The sequence below is a fragment of the Vombatus ursinus genome, unplaced genomic scaffold (genome assembly GCF_900497805.2).
Source record: "Vombatus ursinus unplaced genomic scaffold, bare-nosed wombat genome assembly UNPS02014798.1, whole genome shotgun sequence".
Lineage (NCBI taxonomy): Eukaryota > Metazoa > Chordata > Mammalia > Diprotodontia > Vombatidae > Vombatus > Vombatus ursinus.
This window is the reverse complement of record NW_020954576.1, coordinates 2987906-3013363: the sequence shown is the minus strand read 5'-3', so window position 1 is coordinate 3013363 and position 25458 is coordinate 2987906. Positions and strand designations below refer to the sequence as shown.

At 38.7% G+C, this 25458-nt stretch overlaps 1 protein-coding gene across 1 annotated transcript in view; it reads right to left on the bottom strand.

Annotated features, from left to right (window-relative positions):
* Positions 1 to 25458, bottom strand: part of LOC114049518 (piggyBac transposable element-derived protein 5-like) — a 168142-nt gene that overhangs the window by 53725 nt on the left and 88959 nt on the right. The window contains exons 2-3 of the mRNA XM_027870754.1: positions 18287 to 18714; positions 4891 to 5025 (exon numbers count right to left, since the gene is read on the bottom strand). Coding sequence (XP_027726555.1) covers positions 4891 to 5025; positions 18287 to 18714 — 563 coding nt within the window. The remainder of the gene's footprint in view (positions 1 to 4890; positions 5026 to 18286; positions 18715 to 25458) is intronic.

The following is a 25458-nucleotide window of genomic DNA, read 5'->3' as shown; positions in this document are numbered from 1 at the left end:
AATGCTTAATAAATGCTGTGGATTGATTGATGGAGTTCAAATTTTGGTGTGAAAATCCTCTCTGTTCTTCATGCACATCTCTGACTCCTTTTGTTTTTTGTTGTCTGATCCCAAAATTAATAATAATAATAATAATAATAATAATGAGGAGGAGGAGGAGGAAGAAGAGAACTGACATTAATATAGCACTTGAAGGTTTGCAAAGCACTTTGTATATATTATTTCATTTGATTCTCACAACAACCCTATTAGAGAGGTGCTACTATAAATCTCCATTTTACAGATGAGGAAAATGCAGCTCAGAGGCTAGTAATATGCCTAGGGGCAAATAGCTACATATATTTTTAATTGATTGATTAATTTTTAGTTTTCAACATTCACTTTTATAAGATTCTGAGTTCTAAATTTTCCCCCTCTTCCTTCCTCTCTCTCCAAGACAGCAAACAATCTGATATAGGCTATACATGTACAATCATATTAAACATATTTCCCATTAATCATGTTGTGAAAGAATAATCAAAGTAAAAGAGAAAAACCATGAGAAAGAAAAAAAACAACAAAAAAAGAGAAATAGTTCACTTCAATCTGCATTCAGACTCCATAGTTCTTTTTTCCATCACGAGACTTTTGGAAGGCAAATAGCTATATTAAGAGGCAAGATTTGAACTTGGATCTTCCCAATTCCAAATCTAGCACTCAAGCCACTAAACTACTTAATTGCCTCAAAAATCACTTGCTAAGCTCTTTTTGTGGTGCCCAAGAATTGGAAATTGAGGGGATGCCCTTCAATTGGGTAATGCTTGAACAAGTTGTGGTATATAAATATAATGGAATACTACTGTTACATAAGAAATAATGAGCAAGCAGACTTCAGAAAAACCTAGAAAGACTTACATGAACTGATGCTAAGTGAAGTGAGCAGAATGAGGAGAACATTGTACACAGTAACAGCAACACTGTTCGATGACTAACTTTGATAGATTAACCTCTTCTTAGTAATGCAAGGATCTAGGACAACTCCAAAAGACTCATGATGGAAAATGTTATCCACATCCAGAAAAAGAACTATGGAGTCTGAATGCAGATCAAAGCATACTATTTGCTCTCTCTTTTTTTTCTTCTTTCTCGTGGTTCCTCCCATTGGTTCTAATTCCTCTTCACAACATGATTAATGTGAAAATATGTTTAATATGAATGTATATGTAGAGCCTATTTCAGATTGCATGCCATCTTGGGATGGAGGGAGGGGGAGAAAATTTGGAACTCAAAATCTTATGGAAGTGAACATTGAAAACTAAAAATAAATAAATTAATATTTTAAAAAATAATAAACATTTTAAAAATCACTTGCTAAGAAAGCTTAGATAATCAGGTTATTGCCAGATGCAAAGAGGACAAAATTCAAACCCCCAAAAGTAGGCACTTTCTGGTTGATCTGAGGAACAATCAGCCTGTGAGGTATTTTATCATCCTTACCCACTCTAACATAAAATGACCATCAGTGGAAGCAGGGTGATAGATGTGAAACTATTTCACCCCATTGGGCAAGATACTTGAGCACAGGTTTCATAATGTGTAATTCCTTCCCCACTCTAATCTCTAGATTCTTTCAAACTTCCTGCTAGGAAAGGTACAAATAGATAGACAGCAACAGGACCAGAACAGATCAGACCAGTTTCCAAGTCACAGAGGGAAACAGATGAGGCCCAGGAATTGTAAATTCGTACACCAAGCCCCTGTACCTCAACAATCCCTAGATAAGTCCTCATACAGTCACTGATCAGGAGACCAGCTTAGTTTAAATGAGGCTTCTCACCATAATGTTCTCAAAGCCATCATGACCTTAACTGTGGTTAGAGGAAGTAGCTGGAACTCGCCAGAAGAGCCCACTAAACCATTTCTAGTAGCTCTCTAGACCCCTTAATCACTGAATAGGCACTGCCTCAGTCAAACTGAGACCTGTTAAAGACCTAAGCTTGAAAAGGCCAAGTCTCCCACTGCATCCTGGGTCATCTCCACATCCTTATCTGGCCTCTGGACCCAGCTGGCTCTGGAGGTGAAAGTGAGGCTGTTGACTTTGCACAGCCCTCCCTCTCTTAAATCTAATTCCCTTGCATGTCATTGCATCGTCTCCCTGATGTCATGGTCCACTTTGAGAACGAAGGACAAACAAACAGCAAACCCACAAGAAAACAGGCAGCATGTGATAATTGGCTACACCCCTCTGAATTTGCCAGAGAGTCAAGGAGAGAGAAATGAACAAAACCAGAGTGTAGGTTTTATCTGCTTTAACTAATCACAGCACAGATTATTTTCCCTTTTCTTATCTTTCCAGATAGGGGTTCACTCCCTCTAATTCTTTATTCCTAATTCTTAATTCTTCCTTTAATTCTCTACTTCCATTGGTGTCTGCAGGACACTCTCATTTAGCCAGCATTGCAAACTCAAGATGATCTGTGCTTGCCTTTCCCTTACCCCTCACATCTATATTCTTATTTTCCTACCCTTTCTATTTCTCATGTCTATCTCCTCCTTTCAATTGCCCCTGCAACCAGCCTTCTTCTGGCCTTCATCTTTTCTTACCTAAATTATTGTAATAGATATTTAACTGGCCTTTCTGCCTCCTGGCAATGCTGTCTCTAACTTTGCCCTTCACACAGTTGCCTAAGTAATCTTCCTAATGCAATACCTTAATGTAGCTGCTCTATTAAATTTTTTAATGACCCCTATCACCTACTAAGTATAAACTCTAGAATTTAAGGTCCTCCACAGCCTCACTCCAAGCTATCTTTCCATGCTTATCTCCATACTATCCCCAGTCATATATTCCACATTGTAGCCAAACTGTCTTATCCTCCATTCTCATTCTAACCACTTTGTACAAACCTATTCTCCACTTTCTATTTCTCCAAGCCCTTTACTTCCTTCAAGGCCCAATTTGGATGTCACCTCTTCCATTATTCCTTTACTTACCTTCCCAGGTGAAAAATAACTCCTCCTTCCCCAAAATTTTTCACACTACTTTGCCTGACCTTCTCCCCTTGCACTCATCTCAAAGTCCTTTGTGTGATACTTATCTGTGTGCATGTTTTTTCTCCCTATTAGACCAAAAACTCCCTGAGGGCAAGGTCCTATCAACAGTTCCTGGCACATAATACAGTTATCCCTTCCCCATCTTGGGGTTAGGGGCACAATGATTGGGAAAATTTGTGTAAAAATTTTTGGCCCTCCCTTTGTACCGGAGAAGTCTGAATTTTTTCTTTTTCTTTTATGACATGTTTCCGTACTTTATTGTAAAATTTGGGTTTATATTATACAAATACTATACATATATTTTATGCATTTCTGCGTTTCTAAACGTTTTCTGTGTCATCTATTGGTCTTCGTGTGTCACCTGCGGTTTACACAAAACTCCCTCAAAAATTCCAATTTAATTTCTTATGTTGACTCATGATATATCGAAATCTTGATGGCGAAAGTCTCAATGTGGAAGAGATAACTGTAGACACTTAAGTGTTAAGCTGAATCACAGGAATTTGTTTTAAGAGTTCTGTTTTTTCTTGTTTTCTTTTCCAGAGAGGGGAAAGTAGGAGAGAAAGAAATTAAATGCTTATTAATCGAAAAAATAAAATTTAATTTAAAAAACAATTTCATCACATAAAATGTTGGATATTTCCCAGTATACTTTCCCATGTTAATTCATATTATAGTTATTATGTGTGTGTGAGAGGGGGGAGGAGAAAGGGGGAGAGAGAGAGAGAGACAGAGAGAAACAGAGAGAGAGACAGAGAGAGAGAGAGACAGAGAAAGAGAGAGAAATGAGAAGTGACAACAAATATTTCTTGAAAGACTGAATTGAGATTTGAATCAGAGGACAATCCTGGCTCATTGTAGGCAAAAGTAGCAAATGCACTAAATAGAGGAGTCTCCATTTTAGCCTGTTGCCTTTGGGGAGGTGCCTCTGGAAGAGTAAGGTGGAGAAGACACCTGACCCACAAGGTCTTAGCTATATTGGCAATACTATTGGGAAGGCTGTCACCAGAAAGCAGCTTTTTGAACTGTATTTAAGCTACCAGTGCTTTCTGGAGAGGACCAGAGATAATGTTTTTCCCCATTCAGTGAGCATTTAAGTGTTCAGTGTGAATAAGGCACCATACTAGGTCCTGGGAATATCAAGACAAAAAAAAATGACCAAGTCCCTGTCTTCAAGGACCTTACATTCTACTAGGGAGGAAATAGTTTGTTGACAGATAAATTAATACAAGATATGGACAAAGTAAATACAAAGCAATTTAGATGGGGGGCAGGGGTTAGCAACTAAAGGGGATCAGGAAAGACCTTGTATATGAGGTGCTTCTTAAGCTGAGACCTGAAGGGAGCTAGGGTGGATAGAGATGAAGATGAAGTGTTTTCCAAGCACTGGAGGGAGTTGGGGGGAAGAGAGAACTACACAAGGACAGATGAATGTTTGGGGGCAACTGAAATGCAGAGTTGGAGACTCATAAAGCAGAGTTACTGGTTAAACCTTTTGGAACTGGTTTATGCAGCGCCTTTAGAAATTTCACACTGCTGAAGTCAGAGAAGCTAGTTATTAATATTGTCGTCAGTGTTAGGAGTAGGATGTGAATTTTCAGTGGAGACAGGAAAGTCTTGGGGGGATGACAGTGGACAGCAGGCCAGCTAGAATTCTTTATCTACCAACCAAACCAAACCATTCACCTCAATAACGAAAGAACAGTACTGGGCTCACTAGTTGTTTCACTGAGCTCAAGCAAAAGGCTTAGTAAAGGCAAGACCAAGAGTAGAAATAGGAAAGTCATCTAACAGTAAGGAAATTAAGCCAGCCTTTTATTCTCTCCCTTCCCATCTGGTCAATTTACCCGGGCTTACCTGACTGATGAAGCCTGTGGAGGAACACTGCCTGACCCAAAGACTAAATTTCCTCTTTTTTCTCTTGCGCAGCTCTCGCTCTGTACATGTAGCAATGAACACTGGGTCCTCATCAATCAGGGGTTCATGTAGCACCTGCCAACATAATGAAAAGAGGAATCATAGAATTTTAAATAGTACAGAGATCTCTGGAAGCATCCCACCCAATGCAACAATCTCCACCACAGCCTCCCTGACATGAATACCAATACTTAAATGCTCTTGACTACCCTCTTTTTTTTTCACTTTACATTTTATGTTTTCCCAATTACATATAAAAACAGCTTTTAACATTCACTTCTTAAAATTTTGAGTTCCAAATTATCTTCTTCCCTCCTCCCCTCCCCACCTTCATTGAGAAGGCAAGCAATTTGATACAGGTTATACATGTGCAGTCACACAAAATATATTTCCATATTAGTCATGTGAAAGAAAACATAGACCCTTCCCCCCCAAAAAAAACAAGAAAAAGAAAGTAAAAAAAAAAGTTTGCTTTGATCTGCATTCGGACACCATCTATTCTTTCTCTGGAGGTGGATAGCATTTTGCATCATAAGCCCTTTGGAATGGTCTTGGATCACTGCATTTTGGAGAATATCTAAGTCATTCACAGTTAATCATTATATGATATTACTGTTACTGTGTATATTCTTATCTTGGTTTTGCTCACTTCACTTAGCATCAGTTCATTCAAATCTTTCCAAGTTTTTCTGAAATCCAACTGCTCATCATTTCTTACAGCACAATAGCATTCCATTACAACCATACCACAATTTGTTCAGCCATTCCCCAACTGATGGACATCCCCTCAATTTCCACTTTTTTGCTACTACAAAAAGAGCTGCTATAAATATTTTTGTACACATAAGTTCTTTTCCTTTTTTTAAAAAAATCTCTTTGGGATACAGATCTAGTAGTGGTATTGCTGGGTCAAAGGCTATGATTTTCTAGCCCTTTGAACATGGTTCCAAAGTGCTCTCCAGAATGATTGGATCAGTTCACAACTCCACTAATAGTGCATTAGTGTCCCAATTTTCCCATATCCTCTCTAACATTTGTCATTTTCCTTTCTGTTTTATTAGCCAATCTGACAGGTATAAGAAGGTACCTCAAATTTGTTTTAATTTCAGTTTATCTAATCAATAGTGATTTAGAGTATTTTTATATAACTATAGATAGCTTTGATTTATTTGAAAAATATATCCTTTGACCACTTATCAATCGGATGACTTGTATTGGGAGATGACTTGTATTCTCATAAATTTGATTCAGTTCTCTATATATTTGAGAAATGAGGCCATCGTCAAAGAAATTTGCTCTCATAGTTCTCACAGGTATGATTACTGTGTATTTCCCTCCCTCTTATTTTTCCCATTTACCCTTTTCTTTCTCTCCTTTTACCCTGTCCCTCCTCAAAAGTGCTTTGCTTCTGACTACTGCTTCCCCATATCTACCCTCCCTTCTATCAGCCCCACCTCTTCTCCTCTTACTTCCCTGTAGGGTAAGATAGATTTCTATACACAACTGAGCATGTATGTTATTCCCTCTTTGAGTCAATTCCAATGAGAGTAAGGTTCAAGTATTGTTGGCCACCCCCACCTTTCTGTCCCCTGTAAAAACTCTTTCACACCTCTTTTATGTGAGATTATTTACCTTATGCTACATCCCACTTCCCCCTTCTCCCTGTTCATTTTTAGATATCATCCTGTCATAATCAACTCACATTCATACCTTCCGTCAACATATACTGCTTCTAATTGCCCTAATAATGATAAAGCTCTTAGTAGTTACAAGTATCATCTTCCCATGTAGGAATGTAAACAATTTAATCTTATTGAATCCCTTATGATTTCTTTTTCCTGTTAACCATTTTGTGTTTCTCTTGAGTCTTATACTTGAAAGTCAAATTATCTATTCAGCTTTGGTCTTTTCATCAGGATTGCTTGAAAGCCTTCTATTTCATTAAATATCTATTTTTCCCCCTGAAGGATTAAACTCAGTTTTTCTGGGTTTGATGATCTCTTAAGATAGTCTCTTCTATTGTTAGAAAGCCTTAATTCTTAGAAAGTCCTTTCTTAGATTGAGCTCTTATTTATTTCCCTATAATTTCAATCTAGTTCTGCCCTCTGGAGTTGAATACAATCAGCTTAATCCCTTATCATTAGGTCACACCACATACATGAAAGCAGCTGTCAAGTTCTCCTCAAATTTTCACAGAATCAGAGTTTTAGAGTTGGAAAGAAATTTCAGGAACCTCTAATCTGACTCACACTCAAAAGAGAATTTCCAATACAACACAATAATAATAGCTAGAAATAATATAGTACTATATAGTTTGTAAGGCTATTTTTAAAGCATATATTATCTCATCTTTTGGAATATTATTGTGCCATAAGAAATGACCAGCAAGATGGTTTCAGAAAAACCTGGGAAGACTTATATGAACTCATGCAAAGTGAAGTGAGCAGAACAAAGATAACATTGTATACAGCAATAGCAACATTGTAACAATAATCAACTGTGGAAGACTTAGCTACTCTAGTCAATACAATGATCCATGACAATTCTAAAGGATTCATGAGCGAAAATGTTATCCACCTCCAGAGAAAGAAGTGATGAACTCTGAATGAACTCTGAAAACATGTGAAGCATATTTTCTTTCACTTTATCTTTCTTGCCTTTCCACCCCCTACATGACTAATATGGAAATATTTTTTGCATGACTTCACATATATAATGGTATCATATTGCTTGCCTGAAATGGTCCATGAAAGAGGAAGAGAATTTAGAACTTGATATAAAAAAGAATATTAAAAAAACGGATGAGTGAATATAAAGAAAAAACTAGTTATCATACATAAGGTATAAGAAATATCATATAGATGATGTTGAATAAAGGAAATTGAAAACTGGAAAACAAAATAAAAGAAATATTTCACTTTTTCCTAAAAACAATCCTGGAAAGTAGGTGCTTTATTATTATCCCTATTTTGCCGATGAAGAAACTAAGGCAGACAGAGGTTAAGTGACTTGTTCAGGGTCACACAACTAATAAATATTTGAGGTTAGGTTTTAATTCAGGTCTCTGTGACTTCAGATCCAATACTCTCTCCCTTTCATCACCTAGTTGTCTTTACCTGATAGGTAGTCATCTAACCTTTGCTTGAAGACTTTAATAAGGGGAAACATACTACTTCCCTCAGTAGATCATCCCATTTTTGGACAACTCTATTAACTCAATTGTTTGGATAGCTGGATAACTCTAACTTGATTATTAGTAAGTTTTTCCTGACTTCAAACATAAATTTGCTTCTTTATAACTTCCATCTATTATTCCTGGGTCGGCCCTCTGATGCCAAATCAAATACATATAATACCATTTCCCTGTGACAGCCTCTCAGATACTTAAAGGCAGTGATCATACCTCAACACCTCATTTCCTTGAGTTTTTTCAAAACTCCAAATTCAACTCTCTTAATTTCTTCCAACTGCTCCGCGTATGGCATAGACTAGGAGCCCTAGATACCATCCTGGTCATGTAGCCTATATCTCTTTTTCTTTTCTGCAAAGGTATGAGATGTTCTCCTGTTTTATGCTCAATACCCCCAGTTCCCCCAACTATTTCCTTATTCTCCCCTGTTAGGGCTCCAGTTGCTAATACCTGTCTGTAAACATGGCATCCAGAAATGGGAACACTACTTTGAGCACACAGGGTACAGACAGGAATTACTTCTTGTCATCTGAGCACTATATTTCTATTAATGCTGTATAAGATTGCATTTCTTGACTGATGGCCTACTCTAATGATTCATTGTGGCATGGAGGGGACCCTGAGATCACAGAGGCTATGTATACTATCAGGGCAAAGCTCTAGCAGACCCCAGCAGAGCAAAGAGATTGAGTGAGGTCCCAGAAACAGCCTGGATATTTACCATCCAAGGACCAACCTGGGTAAGTGGACCCGTCTCATTGGGTTCAGCCACCAGAAGGCTGGTCACCAAATGATTCACTTTTTCAAAAACAACAACTTGTGAATACTGCCTACGCAAGTGGAGGAGGAGGCATAAAATAAGACAGACATTTTTGGGCACAGCCAACACGAGGATTTGTTTTGTTTGACTATATTTATTTGAGGTGTACGTGTAGGGAGGAGGAGAGGCAAGCACAGCATTGGTGAGTAGTGATATTGATACAAAAAAAATAAGACAAGAAAACACTAGTGAAACATTAAAAGACAATGGAAGAGAGGAAAAGGATGTTTGAAGGAGATACAGATAAGCTAGTCAGTTTTGTTACTTTCAGGGGCAGCTAGGTGACAAAGTGGATAAAGTGCTAGGCCTGGAGTCAGGAAGATCATCTTCTTGACTTCGGATCTGGCCTGAGACACTTACTAGCTGTGTGACCCTGGCCAAGTCACTTAACCCTACCTGCCTCAGTTTCCTTATCTGTAAAATGAGTTAGAGAAGGAAATGGCAAACCACTCCAGTATTGCCAAGAAAACCTCAAATGGGGTCATGATTGAAAAATGACTGAATAACAATTTGTTACTTTCATGTTAAATTTAATATGCACTTGAAAAAATACTATGTAATACAAATTCATAGTTGCATGTAAAATATTTTTGTTTATAATAATAGAGTTCAGGTATATGTTATTATGTATCATATGGACATAAAATAATATTTTTATTATTTTACTCTTCATATATTAAGATGCTCATTTATAAAATTATTTTTTAAAACATTTTGAAAGTGGATGGTGTTACAATTCTTCAACCCTAAACAAATACTACACTTACACTTATTAAAAGATTCTTCAGGTACTGAAGTTGGGTCACATTAGTTTTATTTTGGTTTTTGAGCAGCCTCATCAACAACATTGGCCCCTTGTAGTTAGCTAAACTACCACAAGTCTTTGTCACATCAACAACTTTAAAGACAGGACTGTTTTATTCCATACTCACAAAAGGCAAGAGAGTAACAAGCCCCGGCATAGCCTGAAAGCTCCTAGCCAGCTTCTCTCACTTCTGCCTTCACATACACTTCAGCCCCTCCAGACTCATAAACCATTTACAGCCCCACTTGGAACCACTCAAGCAAAATGGATAAGTTACACACAGAGCAATTCATTGGTTGGTAAGGGACAGAGGTAGGGGATGACAGGTTCTGGGAACAAGCAAAAAGTTTGAAAAAGAAAATATTACAATGCAGTTTGCTGCTAAGGCATTCTCTGTCCAATTATGCCTTCTACAGGAATGAATTATCTTAGTCCTTTGAGGCTACACTAAATGAACCTATTCACTCTCGTCTTCAAAAAGAAAATGTACTTATAATCCATTTGCATTAAACATATAATTGGCCATGTATTTATATTTAATCCATACTCCATCAAAGATTGGGAGTCAGCAAGAATTTCTGACCCATAATGATTTTTCCTTTCTACAATCATTTAATGAATTTTTAATGGCTCATTACTAAAAGCAGCCACAGGTCAATATGTTCCCACAGATTCTCCTAAAACTTTGAATACCAGGAAGATCACTTTCTTCCCATTCTGGATTCAGATCCACTAACTTTTCCCACTTGATCTACTACATATACACTATGCACACATGGGTGGGGTGAGTCGGAAACAGGAAAAAAAAAACAAACTTAAATTTTTTTTTTATTATTTCTGCCACATGAATATTCCCTCCCCTACTTCCAGTTTTGGAAGAGAAAAGGTCATATTTTTTTTCTTTTTTATATTTGAAGTGTTGTTGTATGGAAAAGGGATTACATTTATTTTGCTTGGACCCAGAGGGCAGAACCAGCACTAATGGATATGTTATATGGAGCCATATTTTGTCATAACATAGGAGGTAACATCCCAACAAAAATGTCCAGAAATGGACTGGACAGCTGTGGATTCCATCCAGATTACTAAGAAGACATACTAAGGATTCAATGTTTTAAAGCCAAAGGATATTTTAAAAATTGAAATTAAAAGAAAAAATATTTAAACACTGTTCTCATCTCTTCAGCTATCTTTATAAAGGAACTGCCAGGGGAGGAGTTAATAGCCCCTGCAGGATTCCTGACAGTCTACCCATGGTTAGTAGCTATAGACTAGAGTAATTTATTCATAGTATGACCCAAAGGAATGGAGAATTGCTCAAATACTGGAGAAGACCAGGGTTATATCATTAAAGAGCTCACAATTTGCTTAGGGACATATGAGAACACCCTATATGTTGCTTTGTAAATTTTCATAATAAAAATGAGTGCCAATTAATAGAATTATAAAATGCTAAAACTGGAAGGGACTTTAGATCATCTAGTCTGGTCCTTTTATTTTGCAGATGAGTATGAGAAAAGTAACTTGTCCACAGTCACATTATTAGTTAATGGCTAGATCTGGATAGGAACCCAAATATCTGCACTCCTAGTCCAGTGTTGCTTTCTACTAGACTGGGCTCTATATGATGAAGTATTATCAGTACTGAGAGGACCCTAGCCAAGGTTCATTCTTGGAATTATTCAATGCAATTATAACCAAGGGCTTAGTTCTGCTCATTTTCAGTTAAATTTGAACCACCCCAGAAACATGTAAAGGATAGTCAGAGAATCAAGAAGGCAGGAGAAGCATATAAAAACAACCTCTCTTCTTTAATTTTGGCTCCGGGGAAACCTTTTAGGAAGGATCAAAAAAAGTAAGGAACGGGGGCAGCGAGGTGGCACAGTGGATAAAGCACTGGCCTTGAAGCCAGGAGGACCTGAGTTCAAATGTGGCCTCACACCAAACACTTGACACGTACTAGCTGTGTGACCTTGGGCAAGTCACTTAACCCCAATTGCCTTACCAAAAAAAAAAAAAAAGTAAGGAACTAGAGATGACTATTCCTAGAAACCAAAGGAAACTCTGTATCACTAAATTAATCCTTAAAAGACTTAAGAATTTTTTCCATATGCAAAAGTCCAATACATTATAGGGTAAATATAGCCAACTCCCAATTAGTTGGGGTAAGGAAAAAGAGGTAGCATGGCATTTTTTTTTTGGACCAGACTTGTTATTTCATTGATAGAGGGAACTCCTAGTAAGAAAATGCCTTTTGTCAATGCAGGTTAGTTATTATTCTTTAACGTGTAGTCTTAAAGGGGGTTACTTGGAGACATTCAGATATTAAGTGACTCTTGGGTTAGTATGTGTCACAGACAAGACTTGAACCTAGGCCTTCTTGATTCTGAGGACCTCTCTCTATCCACCACTGGAGGCTGCTACTGGTGTGAGAACACTTAAAGGTCCTCTAGTTTCAGTCTCATTTGTCTTAAGCTTACCTCTACTCTAAACTTCCACATCTAGGCCTATCTCCAGTCATCCTGGTGGGCATCTGGTCACTGGATCCCAGACGGCTTTAGAGGAGAAAGTGAGGTTGGTGACTGTACACAGCCCTCCCTCACTTAGATCCAATTCACTTGCATGTCATGGCATCATCTCCGTGTTGTCATGGTCTTTTTTGAGAAAGAAGGACAAACAACAAAAACAACAACTCTAAACTCAAATCCCTTCTCAGTCTGTCAACTAGCATTGTTTCAAGTGCCTACCTACTGTGCACCAGGCACTGTGCTAAGTGCTGGGGATACAAAGAAAGACAAAAGACATTCCTTGCTCTCAAGGAGATTACCATCTAATGGGGGCAATATGAACAGAAAATGTGCAAAAAACAAACTAAATAGATTTTCATTCTTCAAGATGTAGCTTCCTCCATGAATTCTGTCTTTACTCTCCCCCTCTCCTTACCAAGTAAAAATTAATCCTTCTTTGAACTTTAAATTGCACTTTATTTATATCTTTATTATAAACTTATCTTGCTTTGTTTTGTATCATAATTAATCGTGTATGTGCTAACAGAAGGACTTGAACCCATGTCTTTCAGATGCCAAGGCAAGCTATCTACCATGCCATGATGGCTTTCCACACTGGGTACTTCTCCAATCCTATGGCTAACACAACCCTCCATGACTAGGACACCCTCCCTCTTCTGCCTTTCAGAAGATGACTGCCTTTCAGAATCCTTATCTTCCTCCAATGCTCAGCTCAATTTCTACCTTCTCCATGAAGCTTTTTTTTATCCCATTCCATGTCCCTCCAAATCCTCTCTGCAACCACAAATACTCAATTTAACCATATTTCATATTATATTCCACCACTACCACTCGATAGGATGTAGACTCCTTGAAGTCATACTACCTTTTTTTAATCACTTTCTCTATAGCACTTTATATATATTAGTTGCTTAAGAAATGTTTAACCTCTTTGAAAAACTGCCAGTCGTTTGTGTGATTTTGGGTACGTGCTTTAACATCCTTTGTTTCATTTCTCTCATCTGTTAGATGGGGGATATATCATCTAACTCATTCACTACAGGACTAAAAAGCAAGGCTATAACATTTTGCAAACAAGATAGAAATAGACACCATGGGAAAAGGAGCATGATGAGGGAAAATGTAGGTGATGGGAAAACAAAAGGTATAATAAAATCCATTTTTCAGAAAAAAGAAACAAAGAAATAGACAACATGAATGGAAACATTTGACAACCTGGGACTTCTTTAAATAAACCCGACTTGTCAAACACATTCTTTCCCATAGTATATATATATTTTTTTTCTCAGAAGAAAATACAAAAATACAGAAGAAAAAAGATGAAAGACAGAAAAAAGCCCAAAATTCTCAGCACATTACTTTCCCACTCCTTCTAAGAGAATATTTGTAAAGTGGTTAGCATAGTGCCTAGTACATAATAGGTATTTAATAAAGAAATTCTTGTTCCCTTCCCTTCCCTCCAAAACACACACACACAGTCACACACACAGTAAGGAACCAAGGCAAAGTAGAGGGTGCTCTTATCCAATCTTTTTCATTCAGATTCATCAACATTCCCTCCTAGTTCACCTCTAGCATACTACTGGCATCTTTTCCTGAAGAGTCTGTATGTCTAGAGTTTTGAATGTGCTACTACTAGGAAAATGTTTGAGTTGTAAACTCCATGAGGTCAAGGATCATGTTTTATTGATCCTTGATCTCTTCAGGGGCCTATTACTGAGTTTCATAAATATTAGTAGGAAAAAAAGCCATATTGTTGGCCTTGAAGTCAGTAAGACTTGCCACTGACCCATACTGGCTATATGACCCTGGACAATTCTCTTCTACCTCATGGGATAGTGTTCCAGAAATCTCCAAAATTCCTACCTAGGATTCTGCAAAGATCACCACAAAGGATCATAGTATATAGGAGGGGTGACTGCAACCTTCTTACTGAGGGCATTGTTCTCTACTGAAATGACATAGAAATGTCCGACTAGTTCCCATGACTGGGTGATTTGCCAAAAATGACTGGTGATTGAGTCTGGGGGAGCTGTCTACTCTATGGTTTATACAGGGGTCAAGAAGAAAGGATTCCACCTCTTTCTGGGGGTCCTTCTCTGGTGGGACTTTTTTCCAGCATTTTCTTCCTAAGGAAAATTAACATTGTGTTGTATTGTTTAATAACCAGTATGACTCTGTGATCCATCCTTTTGCTCATTTTGTAGGACTCCACTTCTAAAGGGAAGAGAGTTGCTGAAGGGTGTGACTGGGTAAAGTGATCACTCTCAGCCCCCAAAGAATATGCTTGTTAACCAGCTTGGGCTAGGCCCTCCCCAGGACACAAGTCTCTTGTCCTTGCTTTTCTTTCATCTGTTAGGAAGAGAACCTAGATGTGAGCCATACCTAACTTTTGTTTTAGAGATTTCTTTGGAATTACCCTAGGGTGGGAGAGAAATACAACCAACACTTACCCTCCTCTTCACTCATCAACCCCAAACTAATCAGGAATTGCTATGCCATCTAGAAGGCATCTCTCTCTCAGCCATAAATCTCTCATCACTACCACACAATTTGGAGCTGGAAGCAAACTTGGGGACCATCAATTTCAGCTCCATTATTTTACAAAGTAGAAAACTGAGGTCATAGAGATGAAATGGCTTTCCCAAGTTCATTCAAGTTACAGATAACAGAAGTTGGGTTTAAAGTTATTAGCAGATAGTGGCAAAGAAATGGAAATTGAAGGGATGCCCATCAATTGAGGGGAATGATTGAAGAAGTTGTGGTATATGATCGTAATGGAATATTACTGTGCTATAAGAAATGATAAGCAGGCAGATTTCAGAAAAACCTGGAAAGACTTACATGAACTGATGCAAAGTGAAGTGAGCAGAACCAGAAGAACATTGAACACAGTAACAACAATATTGTATGATGATCAACTGTGAATGATTTAGTTATTTTCAGCAATACAATGATCCAGGACAATTCCAAAGGACTCATGCTGAAAAATGCTTTCTGCCTCCAGAGAAAGAAATGATGGAGTCTGAATGCAGATCAAAGCATATTATTTTTCACTTTTCATCTTCTTTTCATGTTCTTCTCCCTTTGGGTTTGTGTCTTCTTTTACAAGATGACTAATATGGTAATATGTTTTATATGATTGAACGTGTATAACCTACATCATGTATGTATTTTAATAAGTAGTGGAAGGCTTTATGGACATACACTAAAGTCCTGCTCTGAATGGTGTGGGGAGGTGACCTTTGGTTCTCCAAGGCAGTGCCAGCAGAACACAAGTCCTAATGGGTCCAAACAAACTGAAATAGGTCTATGTGTCCAATGTCCTATGACCAGCCTGGCTAAGTCAGAGAGGCTCATCACCACAAGAATGGCTCTGACTCAATGAACTTTTGGGCCAGAGCAACTCATAAAAGATTAGGAAGTCTCCTAATCACTCCCAAATTAGTGATTTGCTTTAGTGAGGAAAGTACCTAAGATGATAAAGAAATCACAGATCATTCAAAGTAAAGTATTAGAGAACGGAGAAATTAGACAAGGCTGAGAAAAGTTTATTTTCTAATTGTAATTTAAATTCAGGTAGAATGTAAACTACAGTTATGCCTTCTTCATGGGGGACAGTTAGGGACGCAATGGTGTGCCCCCCCATCTGTAAAATCCATGTAAAATTTTTTGGCCTTCCCTTCATACCAGAAGAAGTTTGAATTATTATGGTACCAAAAGATAAAATATATTGATATTATACAATATTATACACATATTTTATGCATTTCTTAATTTCTAAACTTTTTCTGTGTTGTGTGCTGGCCTTTATGTGTCATCTGCAGCTTCTGTAACACTCTTCCAAAAATTCTCATTTAATTTCTTATGCTGACTCATGATATATTGAAACCACGATTGGGAAAATTGCGATGTGGAAGGGATAGGTGTACTACATGGTGGGGATTGTTCTACTCTTGTCTTTATATTCCCAGAGCTTATAGTAAGTGCTTAATAAAAACTTTATTGGTCATTAAATACACTTTATAAAAGAAAAGCTAAAAGATCTGAAATGATGTCAGTTTCTACTGTGACCTGTATTTCTTGCTCCCATCTAGGACAAGACAAGAAAGAATGGGTTTTAAATGCGAAATTTCCTGACTCTAAACACTGGGAAGTATCACCAAAAGGTTCTATATCATATACTGTCTGGAGATATGTAAAAAGAAAATAGGGGCAGCTAGGTGGTGCAGTGGATAGAGCTCGGGTCTTGGAGTCAGGAGGACCTGAGTTCAAATCCAGCTTCAAACACTTGACACTTACTAGCTTTGTGACTCTGGGCAAGTCACTTAACCCTATTGCCTTACCGAAAAAAAAAAGTTTTATTCTTAGGATTCCTAAGTATCCTAAGCAGGGGAATAAGTGAGCTCCCTTTTTTCTAGCCAATTTCATTACAACTGAAGATGCACACCCAAAATCCAATTCACCAAGCCCTCTGTTGCCCTGCCTTTGTAGGTGTCCAATAGCAGTGACAGCTAGTCTACACTAGGAAAAGGAATCTGAAAGCCAACCCTCACAACAAAAAGATCTCTGTAAGGCAGGTACTGAATTTAAAAGTTGTCAGTCAGTCAGTCATTAAGTGCTTACTATGTATCAGGCACTCTACCAAGCATAGAGGATATAAGGAAAGGCAAAAATGGGTCCCTGCCTTCAAGGAGCTTACATTCTAATGGGGGAAAGAACATGTAAATGACTATGTATATACAAGACAGATACAGTATAATGGGAGATATTTTCTTCTTACAGTAAAATAAATGGGAGGCAACCCTGGATGGAAGACCCTAGCAGTGAAATGGGGGGGAAGGGGAAGAGCAATGATGGCAAAAGTCGAGTCTTAGAGGAAGCCAGGGAAGTCAGGAGGTAGAGGTAAGGAGGGAAAACATTCTAGATACAGAGGATTGCTAACACAGAGTTGGAGAACAGCCAGGAGACCGGCATATCAGGAACACCACTGTGTGTTGTCTCCATGTGCACTTGATAGCATTTTTATGATGTGAACAGTGACCACTAGATCCCCTGTTTTTCTGTTTGTGGCCCCATGAAAATACATCATATATTCAACCATTAGTCATTTTTATAGCATATTTCTAATCCCAAGATGACTTCCCTCTTCTATCCCAGAAGCTTCTGAGCTGTCATCTCCAAATGGCCAATTGGCGCATGCTCAAAGAATGCAAAATAATGTTAAATTTAGACTAAGCAAAATATAATTAGGAAGGTAAGTCTGCTCTCCCCTATCTACTGCCCCAAAAAATAAATCACAGTAAATTTCAAAGTTGAATATAAATGATTTTTGTAAAAACCTATTGCTTTCAGAGTAAGGTAGCATGGCATAGCAAATAGAGTTCGGAGTCCAGGTTCAAATTCCATCTTTGATACTTGCTGTGTGACCTAGGACAAGTCATGATCCCTATGTGCCTCACGTAGCTTCCTAGGACTTCTATACGAAGTCATAGATGAGTTGTGGTCTGTTGGTGGGAGATTTCTATTCTGAAAAGCAACCAAGTGGCATAGCAAATTGAGTGCTGGATTTCAAGGTAAAAAAACCTAAGCTCTAATCCTGCCTTAGACTCTTTTTTTTTTTTTTGGTTTGGCTAGGCAATGGGGTTAAGTGACTTGCCTAAGGTCACACAGCTAGTAAGTGTTAAGTGTCTGAGGCTGGATTTGAACTCAAGTCTTCCTGACTCCAGTGCTGGTTCTCTATCCACTGCACCACCTAGCTGCCCCCTGCCTTAGACTCTTACTAGTGGTGTGACCCTGGTCTTCCTGACTCCATGTCCAGTGTTCTAACCACTGCACTACCCACCCACCATACCCACCTAATACTTGCTGCTTCTAGGACAGGCTGAGCACAGCCTATTTAAGGAATCACAACAAGTTGGAAAAGCATCCAAATGCAGAAGGCAGTGGACGAGGAAGGCTTCCAATTGTCCTTGGGGAGGAGGCACACTTACCTGGGTTTGGGAAGGCCTAAAAGCAGAGTCAAAGCCATACTGTAGGGAATCTAGGAAGGGCTGGATCTTGTAGAGACCATGAGTTGTCTGGCTGGAACGGAAAGCGACCACATGGAAGTACTTAAGGATCTTCTCAAAGCGGGACTGGCTCATGACAAGGGCGATGCTTTTGTTACTGTAGAAGCCGCTGCTCCAGATGCTGAGAACAGACTCGCAATGGTAGATGCTCGTGGAAATCATGTAACCCAGGAAAGCCTTCATCTCAGTCAGGGTCACTTCTGCCCAGGCCCCATCACTCCCAAACCTCTCCTGATACTTCTTGGCATACATGTTTGTCTGCACCACCATGTTTTTAAGAACATTGTCGGGGACAAAGAGCTGGAAGAAGTCCATGGCACTGGAACTGGGGGGCATCTTTCGGGTTGGACCTAAACCCACAAAAAAGAAGAGCGTTACTTATTACCACCATCTGTATACTTCATGATCATAATCATAACAAATAGAAAACCTAGACATTCAAAGGATCATAGGCTCATAGATTTTGAGCCAGAAGGGACCCAAGAGATCATTTAACATTCAACACCTTCATTTTATTTTATTTTTATTCATATATCACATATTTAATAATGAATCATATAGCCAAGTTCACCTACACGTTTGTGTATCCACTAATCCAATCCTCATGCCCTCCTTCCCCAAAATGGAAAGATTAATGCAAATATAGTTTTCAAGGGATATTTCCCAAGTAAAAGAAAGAAAACCATGAACTTCTTCCCTCCATGTTTCAGCACAGAAAAATAAGTAATGCTTGGGGTCCTTAGGGTCCCAATGAATAAAAATGAAATTTCTTGGCCAAACGGGAAGTTAAGAGCATTAGCCTGTATATAGAAACAGTAAGCAACACCTTCATTTTACATATAAGAGTTGAAGTGGATTGAGTCAATCACTCCACCTCCACTTAAAATAGCTAATAAGATACTCTAGTCTTGATACTTTTATCAAGTGAGAACATTTATGTTAAATCAATCAAATAAATGTTCACCCTGTCATATGGCTTGTGGGAACCCTACAAAACAACAAAATAGTCTCCCCTTGACAGGTAATGGCTTGGGTGGAGGAAGGAAGGAGAGAGAACTTCGGTCTTCTCCTTCTCTGTCTTGACCAGAGCATGACCTCCTGAGCTTTAAGAGTCTTAAGAGATTTAGCCTTCTCATCAGCATCCTAGCAGTATCCTCAGAACAGCAGTGACTTGTGATAGTGTCCTTGGCACCAGGAGCCAAGGACAAACTAGTTCCACTAAGGGGAAAGCAGCTTCAGGACTTGACAAGGAGCTGAGCAGAAAGACACACCATAACTAAAGGTAACACTGTAAAGAATCCAGCAAAAGGACTTCCAGGAGTTGTGAGTTTGCCACATACTCTCTGATCTTGAACTCGCTTTCCCTTGTACCTTGAATATACTTATGAAAGACTATGTCACCAATTTTGGTGAGAGGGAAAATATTTTGTACTATTTTTTACTAAACCACATTAGTAAATATCCTGAACTAAAAGCTAAATCTGGCTGTTCAACTGATATCAACTAATAATCAATCAAGAAACATTTATCAAGCACCTACTATGTACATTGAACTGCCAGGTACTACGCTAAGTGCTGAGTCTACAAAAAAGAAGCAAGACATAGTTCTTGTCCTCAAAGAGCTTACAGTCTAATGAGGAAGACAACACGCAAAAAAAAACATAGACAAAGCAAGCTATATACAGGATAAATAGGAGATAATTAACAGAGAGAAGGCACTAGAATTAAGAGGGGTTAGGGAAGGCTTCCTGTAGAAGGTGAGATTTTAGTTGGGACTGATAGGAAGCCAGGGAGGACAGTAGTTAGCATGGAGGAAGGAGAATATTCAGGCATGGGGGAGAGCCAGAAAAAATGCTCAGAGCTGAGAAATAGAGTGTCTTGTTCATGGAACAGCCAGGGGGCCAGTGTCACTGGATAGAAGAGTATGTGGTGAGGAGTAAGACATAAGAAGACCAGAAAGGTAAGAGGGGGCTAGGTTATGAAGGGCTTTGAATGCCAAAGAGAACATTTAAGAGAAAGACACTAGAGTTTATGGAGGGGGGGAAGGATTGACATGATAGGACCTTCACTTTAGGAAAATCACTTTGATGGCTGAAAGAAGCATGGACTGGAATGAGGAGAGACTTAAGATAGGCTGACTTACCAGCAGGATACTGGAATAATTAAGGCATGAGGCGATGAGGGCCTGCACTAAAATGGTGGCAGTATCAGAGGGGAGAAGGGGATGTATACAAGGGATGTTGCAAAGAAGAGATTTACAGGCCTTGACAACAGCTTAGATACAAGGGGTAAGAGATAGTAAGGAATCCAAGATGACTCCTAGGTTGTGAGCCTAAGGGACTTGAAGGATCATATTTTTACAAAAGTAAATGACTAAAAATGCTCCAATTCATCCCTTCCACCCAGCTTCTAATCCAAAAGAAAAAGAGTACCAGAATCCCAGATGCCTGGTTTATCATTGTAGGAAGATGAACTATGTAACATCTTACCTAAAACATACTTGGAAGTCAACAGACTTAAAATCAATGACCTTGTGTTAAAGGTTGGATTTATTTATTCCTCCCTCTATGATTAGTCTTGTCAAACAGAACTCTAAGCTCATGGAGGGTAGGGATAACATTCCTCCTTTTCCATAGGTATCTTTCCAGAGCACCCAGTGTAGCACCGAGTCCATAATAAGGGCTAAAATAAACACCTGTTGAACAGAAATTAAACTGAACACATTTGCACATTTATGTAAATTAAGAAATCATGTCAGGCTTTATAGAAATGGGACTACAAGGAAGTAAATCTTCCCATCTAAATTGCATTACTTGGGCATTAGATGTGTACAAGTTCACTTGAGGACATTAGCTATGTCAATGCCATGTCTCTGTTAAGGACTTGGAATATTCCATAGCCTATATCCTTCCTGCAAGATTGCCCATGATTTCAGAACAATCTTCTATCCAACCTCTTGATGCACCTAATCTTATCATCTCCATTAATTGGGGAAATGATAGAAATATTGACCCAAAGTGAAAAGAACAAGGTATGTGTTCATGATTGGGGGTGGGGGGAGGGCATAAAGGGGAGGAGATGTAGAAGGGAGACAACAATTCCACTTAACTATTCAACTATATTCTCAGGGCCCTGCTAATGTTTTCCAAATCAAAGCTCAGTTCAAATGCACTCTCCTATCGATGCCGTTCCTGATCCTCATAGCTGCCTCTCCACACCAGATTTCCTTGTATTTATTTATATATGCTTCTATGTGAGCATACTATCTCCCTCAAGGGAGTAGAAACTCCTTTTAAAAATCCTTTTTTAAAATTCTTTTTTCTCTGTATCCCCAGTGCCTAGCACATGGTAGGCACTTAATAAAAGCTTACTGATGGATCTTATTACTTTGCCTATTAAAGCAAGGAGGCAGGCTTTCACCACTAAGCTTCTACTTTCCTGGGTCCCTTCCCTTATAATCTCCTCCAGATTCAACTAGGCAGATGAATATTGCCATCCACCTTCCAGATTGTTGCTAAGTTGTGTCTGACTCTTTGCGATCCTATCTGGGGTTTTCTCAGCAGAGATACAAGAGCGGTTTGCCATTTCCTTCTCCAGCTCATTTTACAGATGAGGAAACTGAGGCAAATAGGGTTAAGTGACTTCCCAAGGTTACACAGCCAGTAAGTGTTTGAGGTCAGATTTGAACTCAGAGAGATGAGTCTCCCTATCTCCAAGCCCAGTACTCTATCCACTGCACCACCTAGCTGCATGGACCAAAAAAAAATTATTACCAACAATTTTCTGGAGGCTTATTTATGTTTAATAGTTGCTGATCCAATAAATCTTTATGGGTGGATAAAGGGAGTCTCCTTATTCAAGACCATCTTTAAACAAATGCAATTTTTCAAGTTCATGTAGTAATTCAAATTAGTTTAACACAGCATGGACTAGTTAATGGTAGTCGCTCCTACATAAATCAGTCCAGGAGTGTTCTGGAGCCAGCTGGAACTGGCTTGTGAGAGTTGATTGTTAAATTCTCAGTGAGAGTACTGATACCTTGGGAATCAGCAAACACCACAAATTGGGCTTGATTTATTGTTTTGTTGATGGCCTAGACTCAAGAAAGCAATTGAGAAAATGTTAATAATGCAAATTAAATTTAGACATATGTTGTACGAAAACTTTCCTCTTAGAGGGCCAGTTGTTAAATATTTTCCAGCACAGTCCTAAATCAGTCCCTCTGAAAGATTTGAAAAACCTGTATCTTTGAGCATCATCAGCATCCTTCCCCCATATCTTGTTTCCTGTTAATTGATAATCTCTCTCAAGAAAAGTTTTGCTAAGCAAAGATAAGTTTCAGCTTTGTTTCTAATTCACAGCTTGGAAGACGACGGCTTTATACCTAGAAGGGGCCTTAGAAATCATCTATTCCAAACCAAGCCCCACCTCCAGCCCATTTTATAGATGAAGAAACAGCCCTACGGAGATCAAGTTATTTGTCTAGGGTGGTAAGGTACCACATGGGTAGTGAACAGTAGAACTAGGATTCAAAAACAAAAAGTTTGACTGCAAATTTAATAGTCTTTCCATTTCATGAATAAGTAAAGTCCAAGTTCATTCTATTTCACATAATATGGAAGAAGATATCATAAAGAAGCATTCTATTCACTTTCACCAAGTAGAAGGTAGAGTTAGTAATGACTGTGCTAAGGAAAAACTGACTCCCGAGATACAAAATTACATTTATAAAAAACAACAACAGTAGCCACAACAGTTCTGTATCTGGTGAAAAGTCTTACTGGTAGGCCATTAGCAAACTACTCATAAAGTTATGTTAAAGGATCTGCTTCTTGCCCTGGGCTAAAAGAAAAGTCCATGGCTTCCTTTAGCCTAAGTCATCTATACTACCATCACATCCTGATGTCTTGCTAAAGCATCAAATCACAGGCAAATGAAATCATATATTATTTAGGGCTAGCCTTTAAAGAAGGAGGAAAAACAGAATTTTTGCTGCTGCATCATGCTGAGTAAACAAAACAGAACAGAGAATAAATATTTGTGATTAAAGTAATTTTGTCTCTCTGGCCATTTCAAAATGAATTAACACACACTGATTTACAGACAGCATTTGGCAGCACCATTCAGGAGTTTCAATCAATCAAGGGTGCCAGATAGCTGTGGATACAAATCAATTGCTTTAAGAGGAAAAATGAACCAATCTTTTCAAAGGATGCAATCCACACTGGCCATGCTTTAATATGGTTGATCTGTTAAAGGAGATTCAACATAGACTTATCCTTTAAGGCAGATGTGGGATCCAGGGCAACCCCTCTCCCCTCCTCATCTCCTCTACCTTTTGATACAGCTAAAATCCAGTTGCAAAGAACATCAAGGGTTACTTCCAAGGGAAAAAGGAGATTCACAGCAGTTAACAAGCAGCCTTGAGGGAGTAGAGGAGTGGGGTACATGTGGAAATGTGAATTGGATTCAGAATCTGAGGACCTGAGTATGAATCTTTATTTTGCGAGTTATAAATCTGCATGATTCTCAGTTTCTTCCTTTGTAAAATTTTACTTTTCCCTTGCTGTTGTTGTTCAGTCATATCCAGTTCTTTGTGACCCCAGTTGGGGTTTTCTTGGCAAAAAAAGATACTGGAGTAATTTGCCATTTCCTTCTCTAGCTCATTTTATGTATGAAGAAACTGAGGCAAACAGGGTTAAGTGACTTGCCCAGGGTCACACAGTTAGTGTTTGAGGCTGGATTTGAATTCAGCAAGATGTCTTCCTGACTCCAGGTGGGGACTCTAGCCACTGTATCTATTACCTAACTTTTCCCTTATGTGCTAGCAATGGACTCCTCTTCGCTAGCAGGAATTTAGGGCTTAATGAGAAGAAGTAAGGGGAGGGAGTCAGACTTAGGGTCTGGTTCTTGTTTGGATGGCTTTAGTTCTGCTTCCTCATATCTTAGGCAAGAATGGGCCAATCCTTCTGAAGCACTGCTGCAGGATTTTCCCTCCTTTTCTCTGATACAATCATTTATTAAATGTCTGCTATTTGCCAGGCATCGTGCTAAGAGCTAGAGATACAAAAAACAGGCACCATGCTACCTCAGGCCTCTCCTCCTACACCTGCAAGCCCTCGCTTAAAAAAGAAGATACAATAAGTGAGAGTTGTGAATAGGAACTCTTTACTAAGTCCCTTTTGACACTTCACCAAAGGCTCAACAGTCTTGAGGATACAGCCAGTACATGTTATATGATATTTGTTATACATCTTTATTTCCATTTGGGAGTGAGGGAGCTAATTTCTTTATCCTCTGAAAGCCCAGGCCACTCTCAGGACCCCAAGAATTGACTTAAAGATGTGCTGAATGAATATACCATTCAGTATAAACCGATGTTCTGTTGGCATATATTGGTATTCACAGACCAGGATCAAATGAGGGGCTTTTTAAATGAGCTATCTGGCTCTAAACTAAATCAGAGCAGAGATAATAATAACAACTGGAACACTCTGCATCACAACAGAAAACACTCTTCTCCATCTGAACACCTCCAGTCACATTCCATAAAGGGGTGATGAGGAAAATTGCTTATTAAAATGTTCTGAGAGTTAGCTGCAGCTGCTCCTTATCCTCAGCTATAGACCAATCAACATTTCCTTTCTTTTCCCCTTTTCTAGATAGTGTTGAGGGAGAACAAATTATCTCTTTGTGGAACACCTGAGGCCAGTGTTTTGTTGGTAGTATTCTGCTAATAAGCCAGTCGTTTCAGACACTGCCTTCCCATCTCCAATTTCATAGACAACAACTAATTAACAAGTAACACAAGGGATCATGGATCATAGATCATAGATCTAGAGAGAGGTCTTAGGCATTATTTATTTCATCTAACCTTTTTTTTTATTAATTGATTTTGATTTATCAACAATCACTTCCATAAGCTTTTGAGTTTTAATTTTTTCTCCCCATCCCTCCTCACCTCCCTCCCCAAGATGATGTGCCATCTGATATAGGCTATACATATACATTTCCATTAAACATATTTTCACATTAGTGATGTTGTAAGGAAGAATTAGAGCCAATAGGAGGAACCACCAGAAAGAGGAAACAAA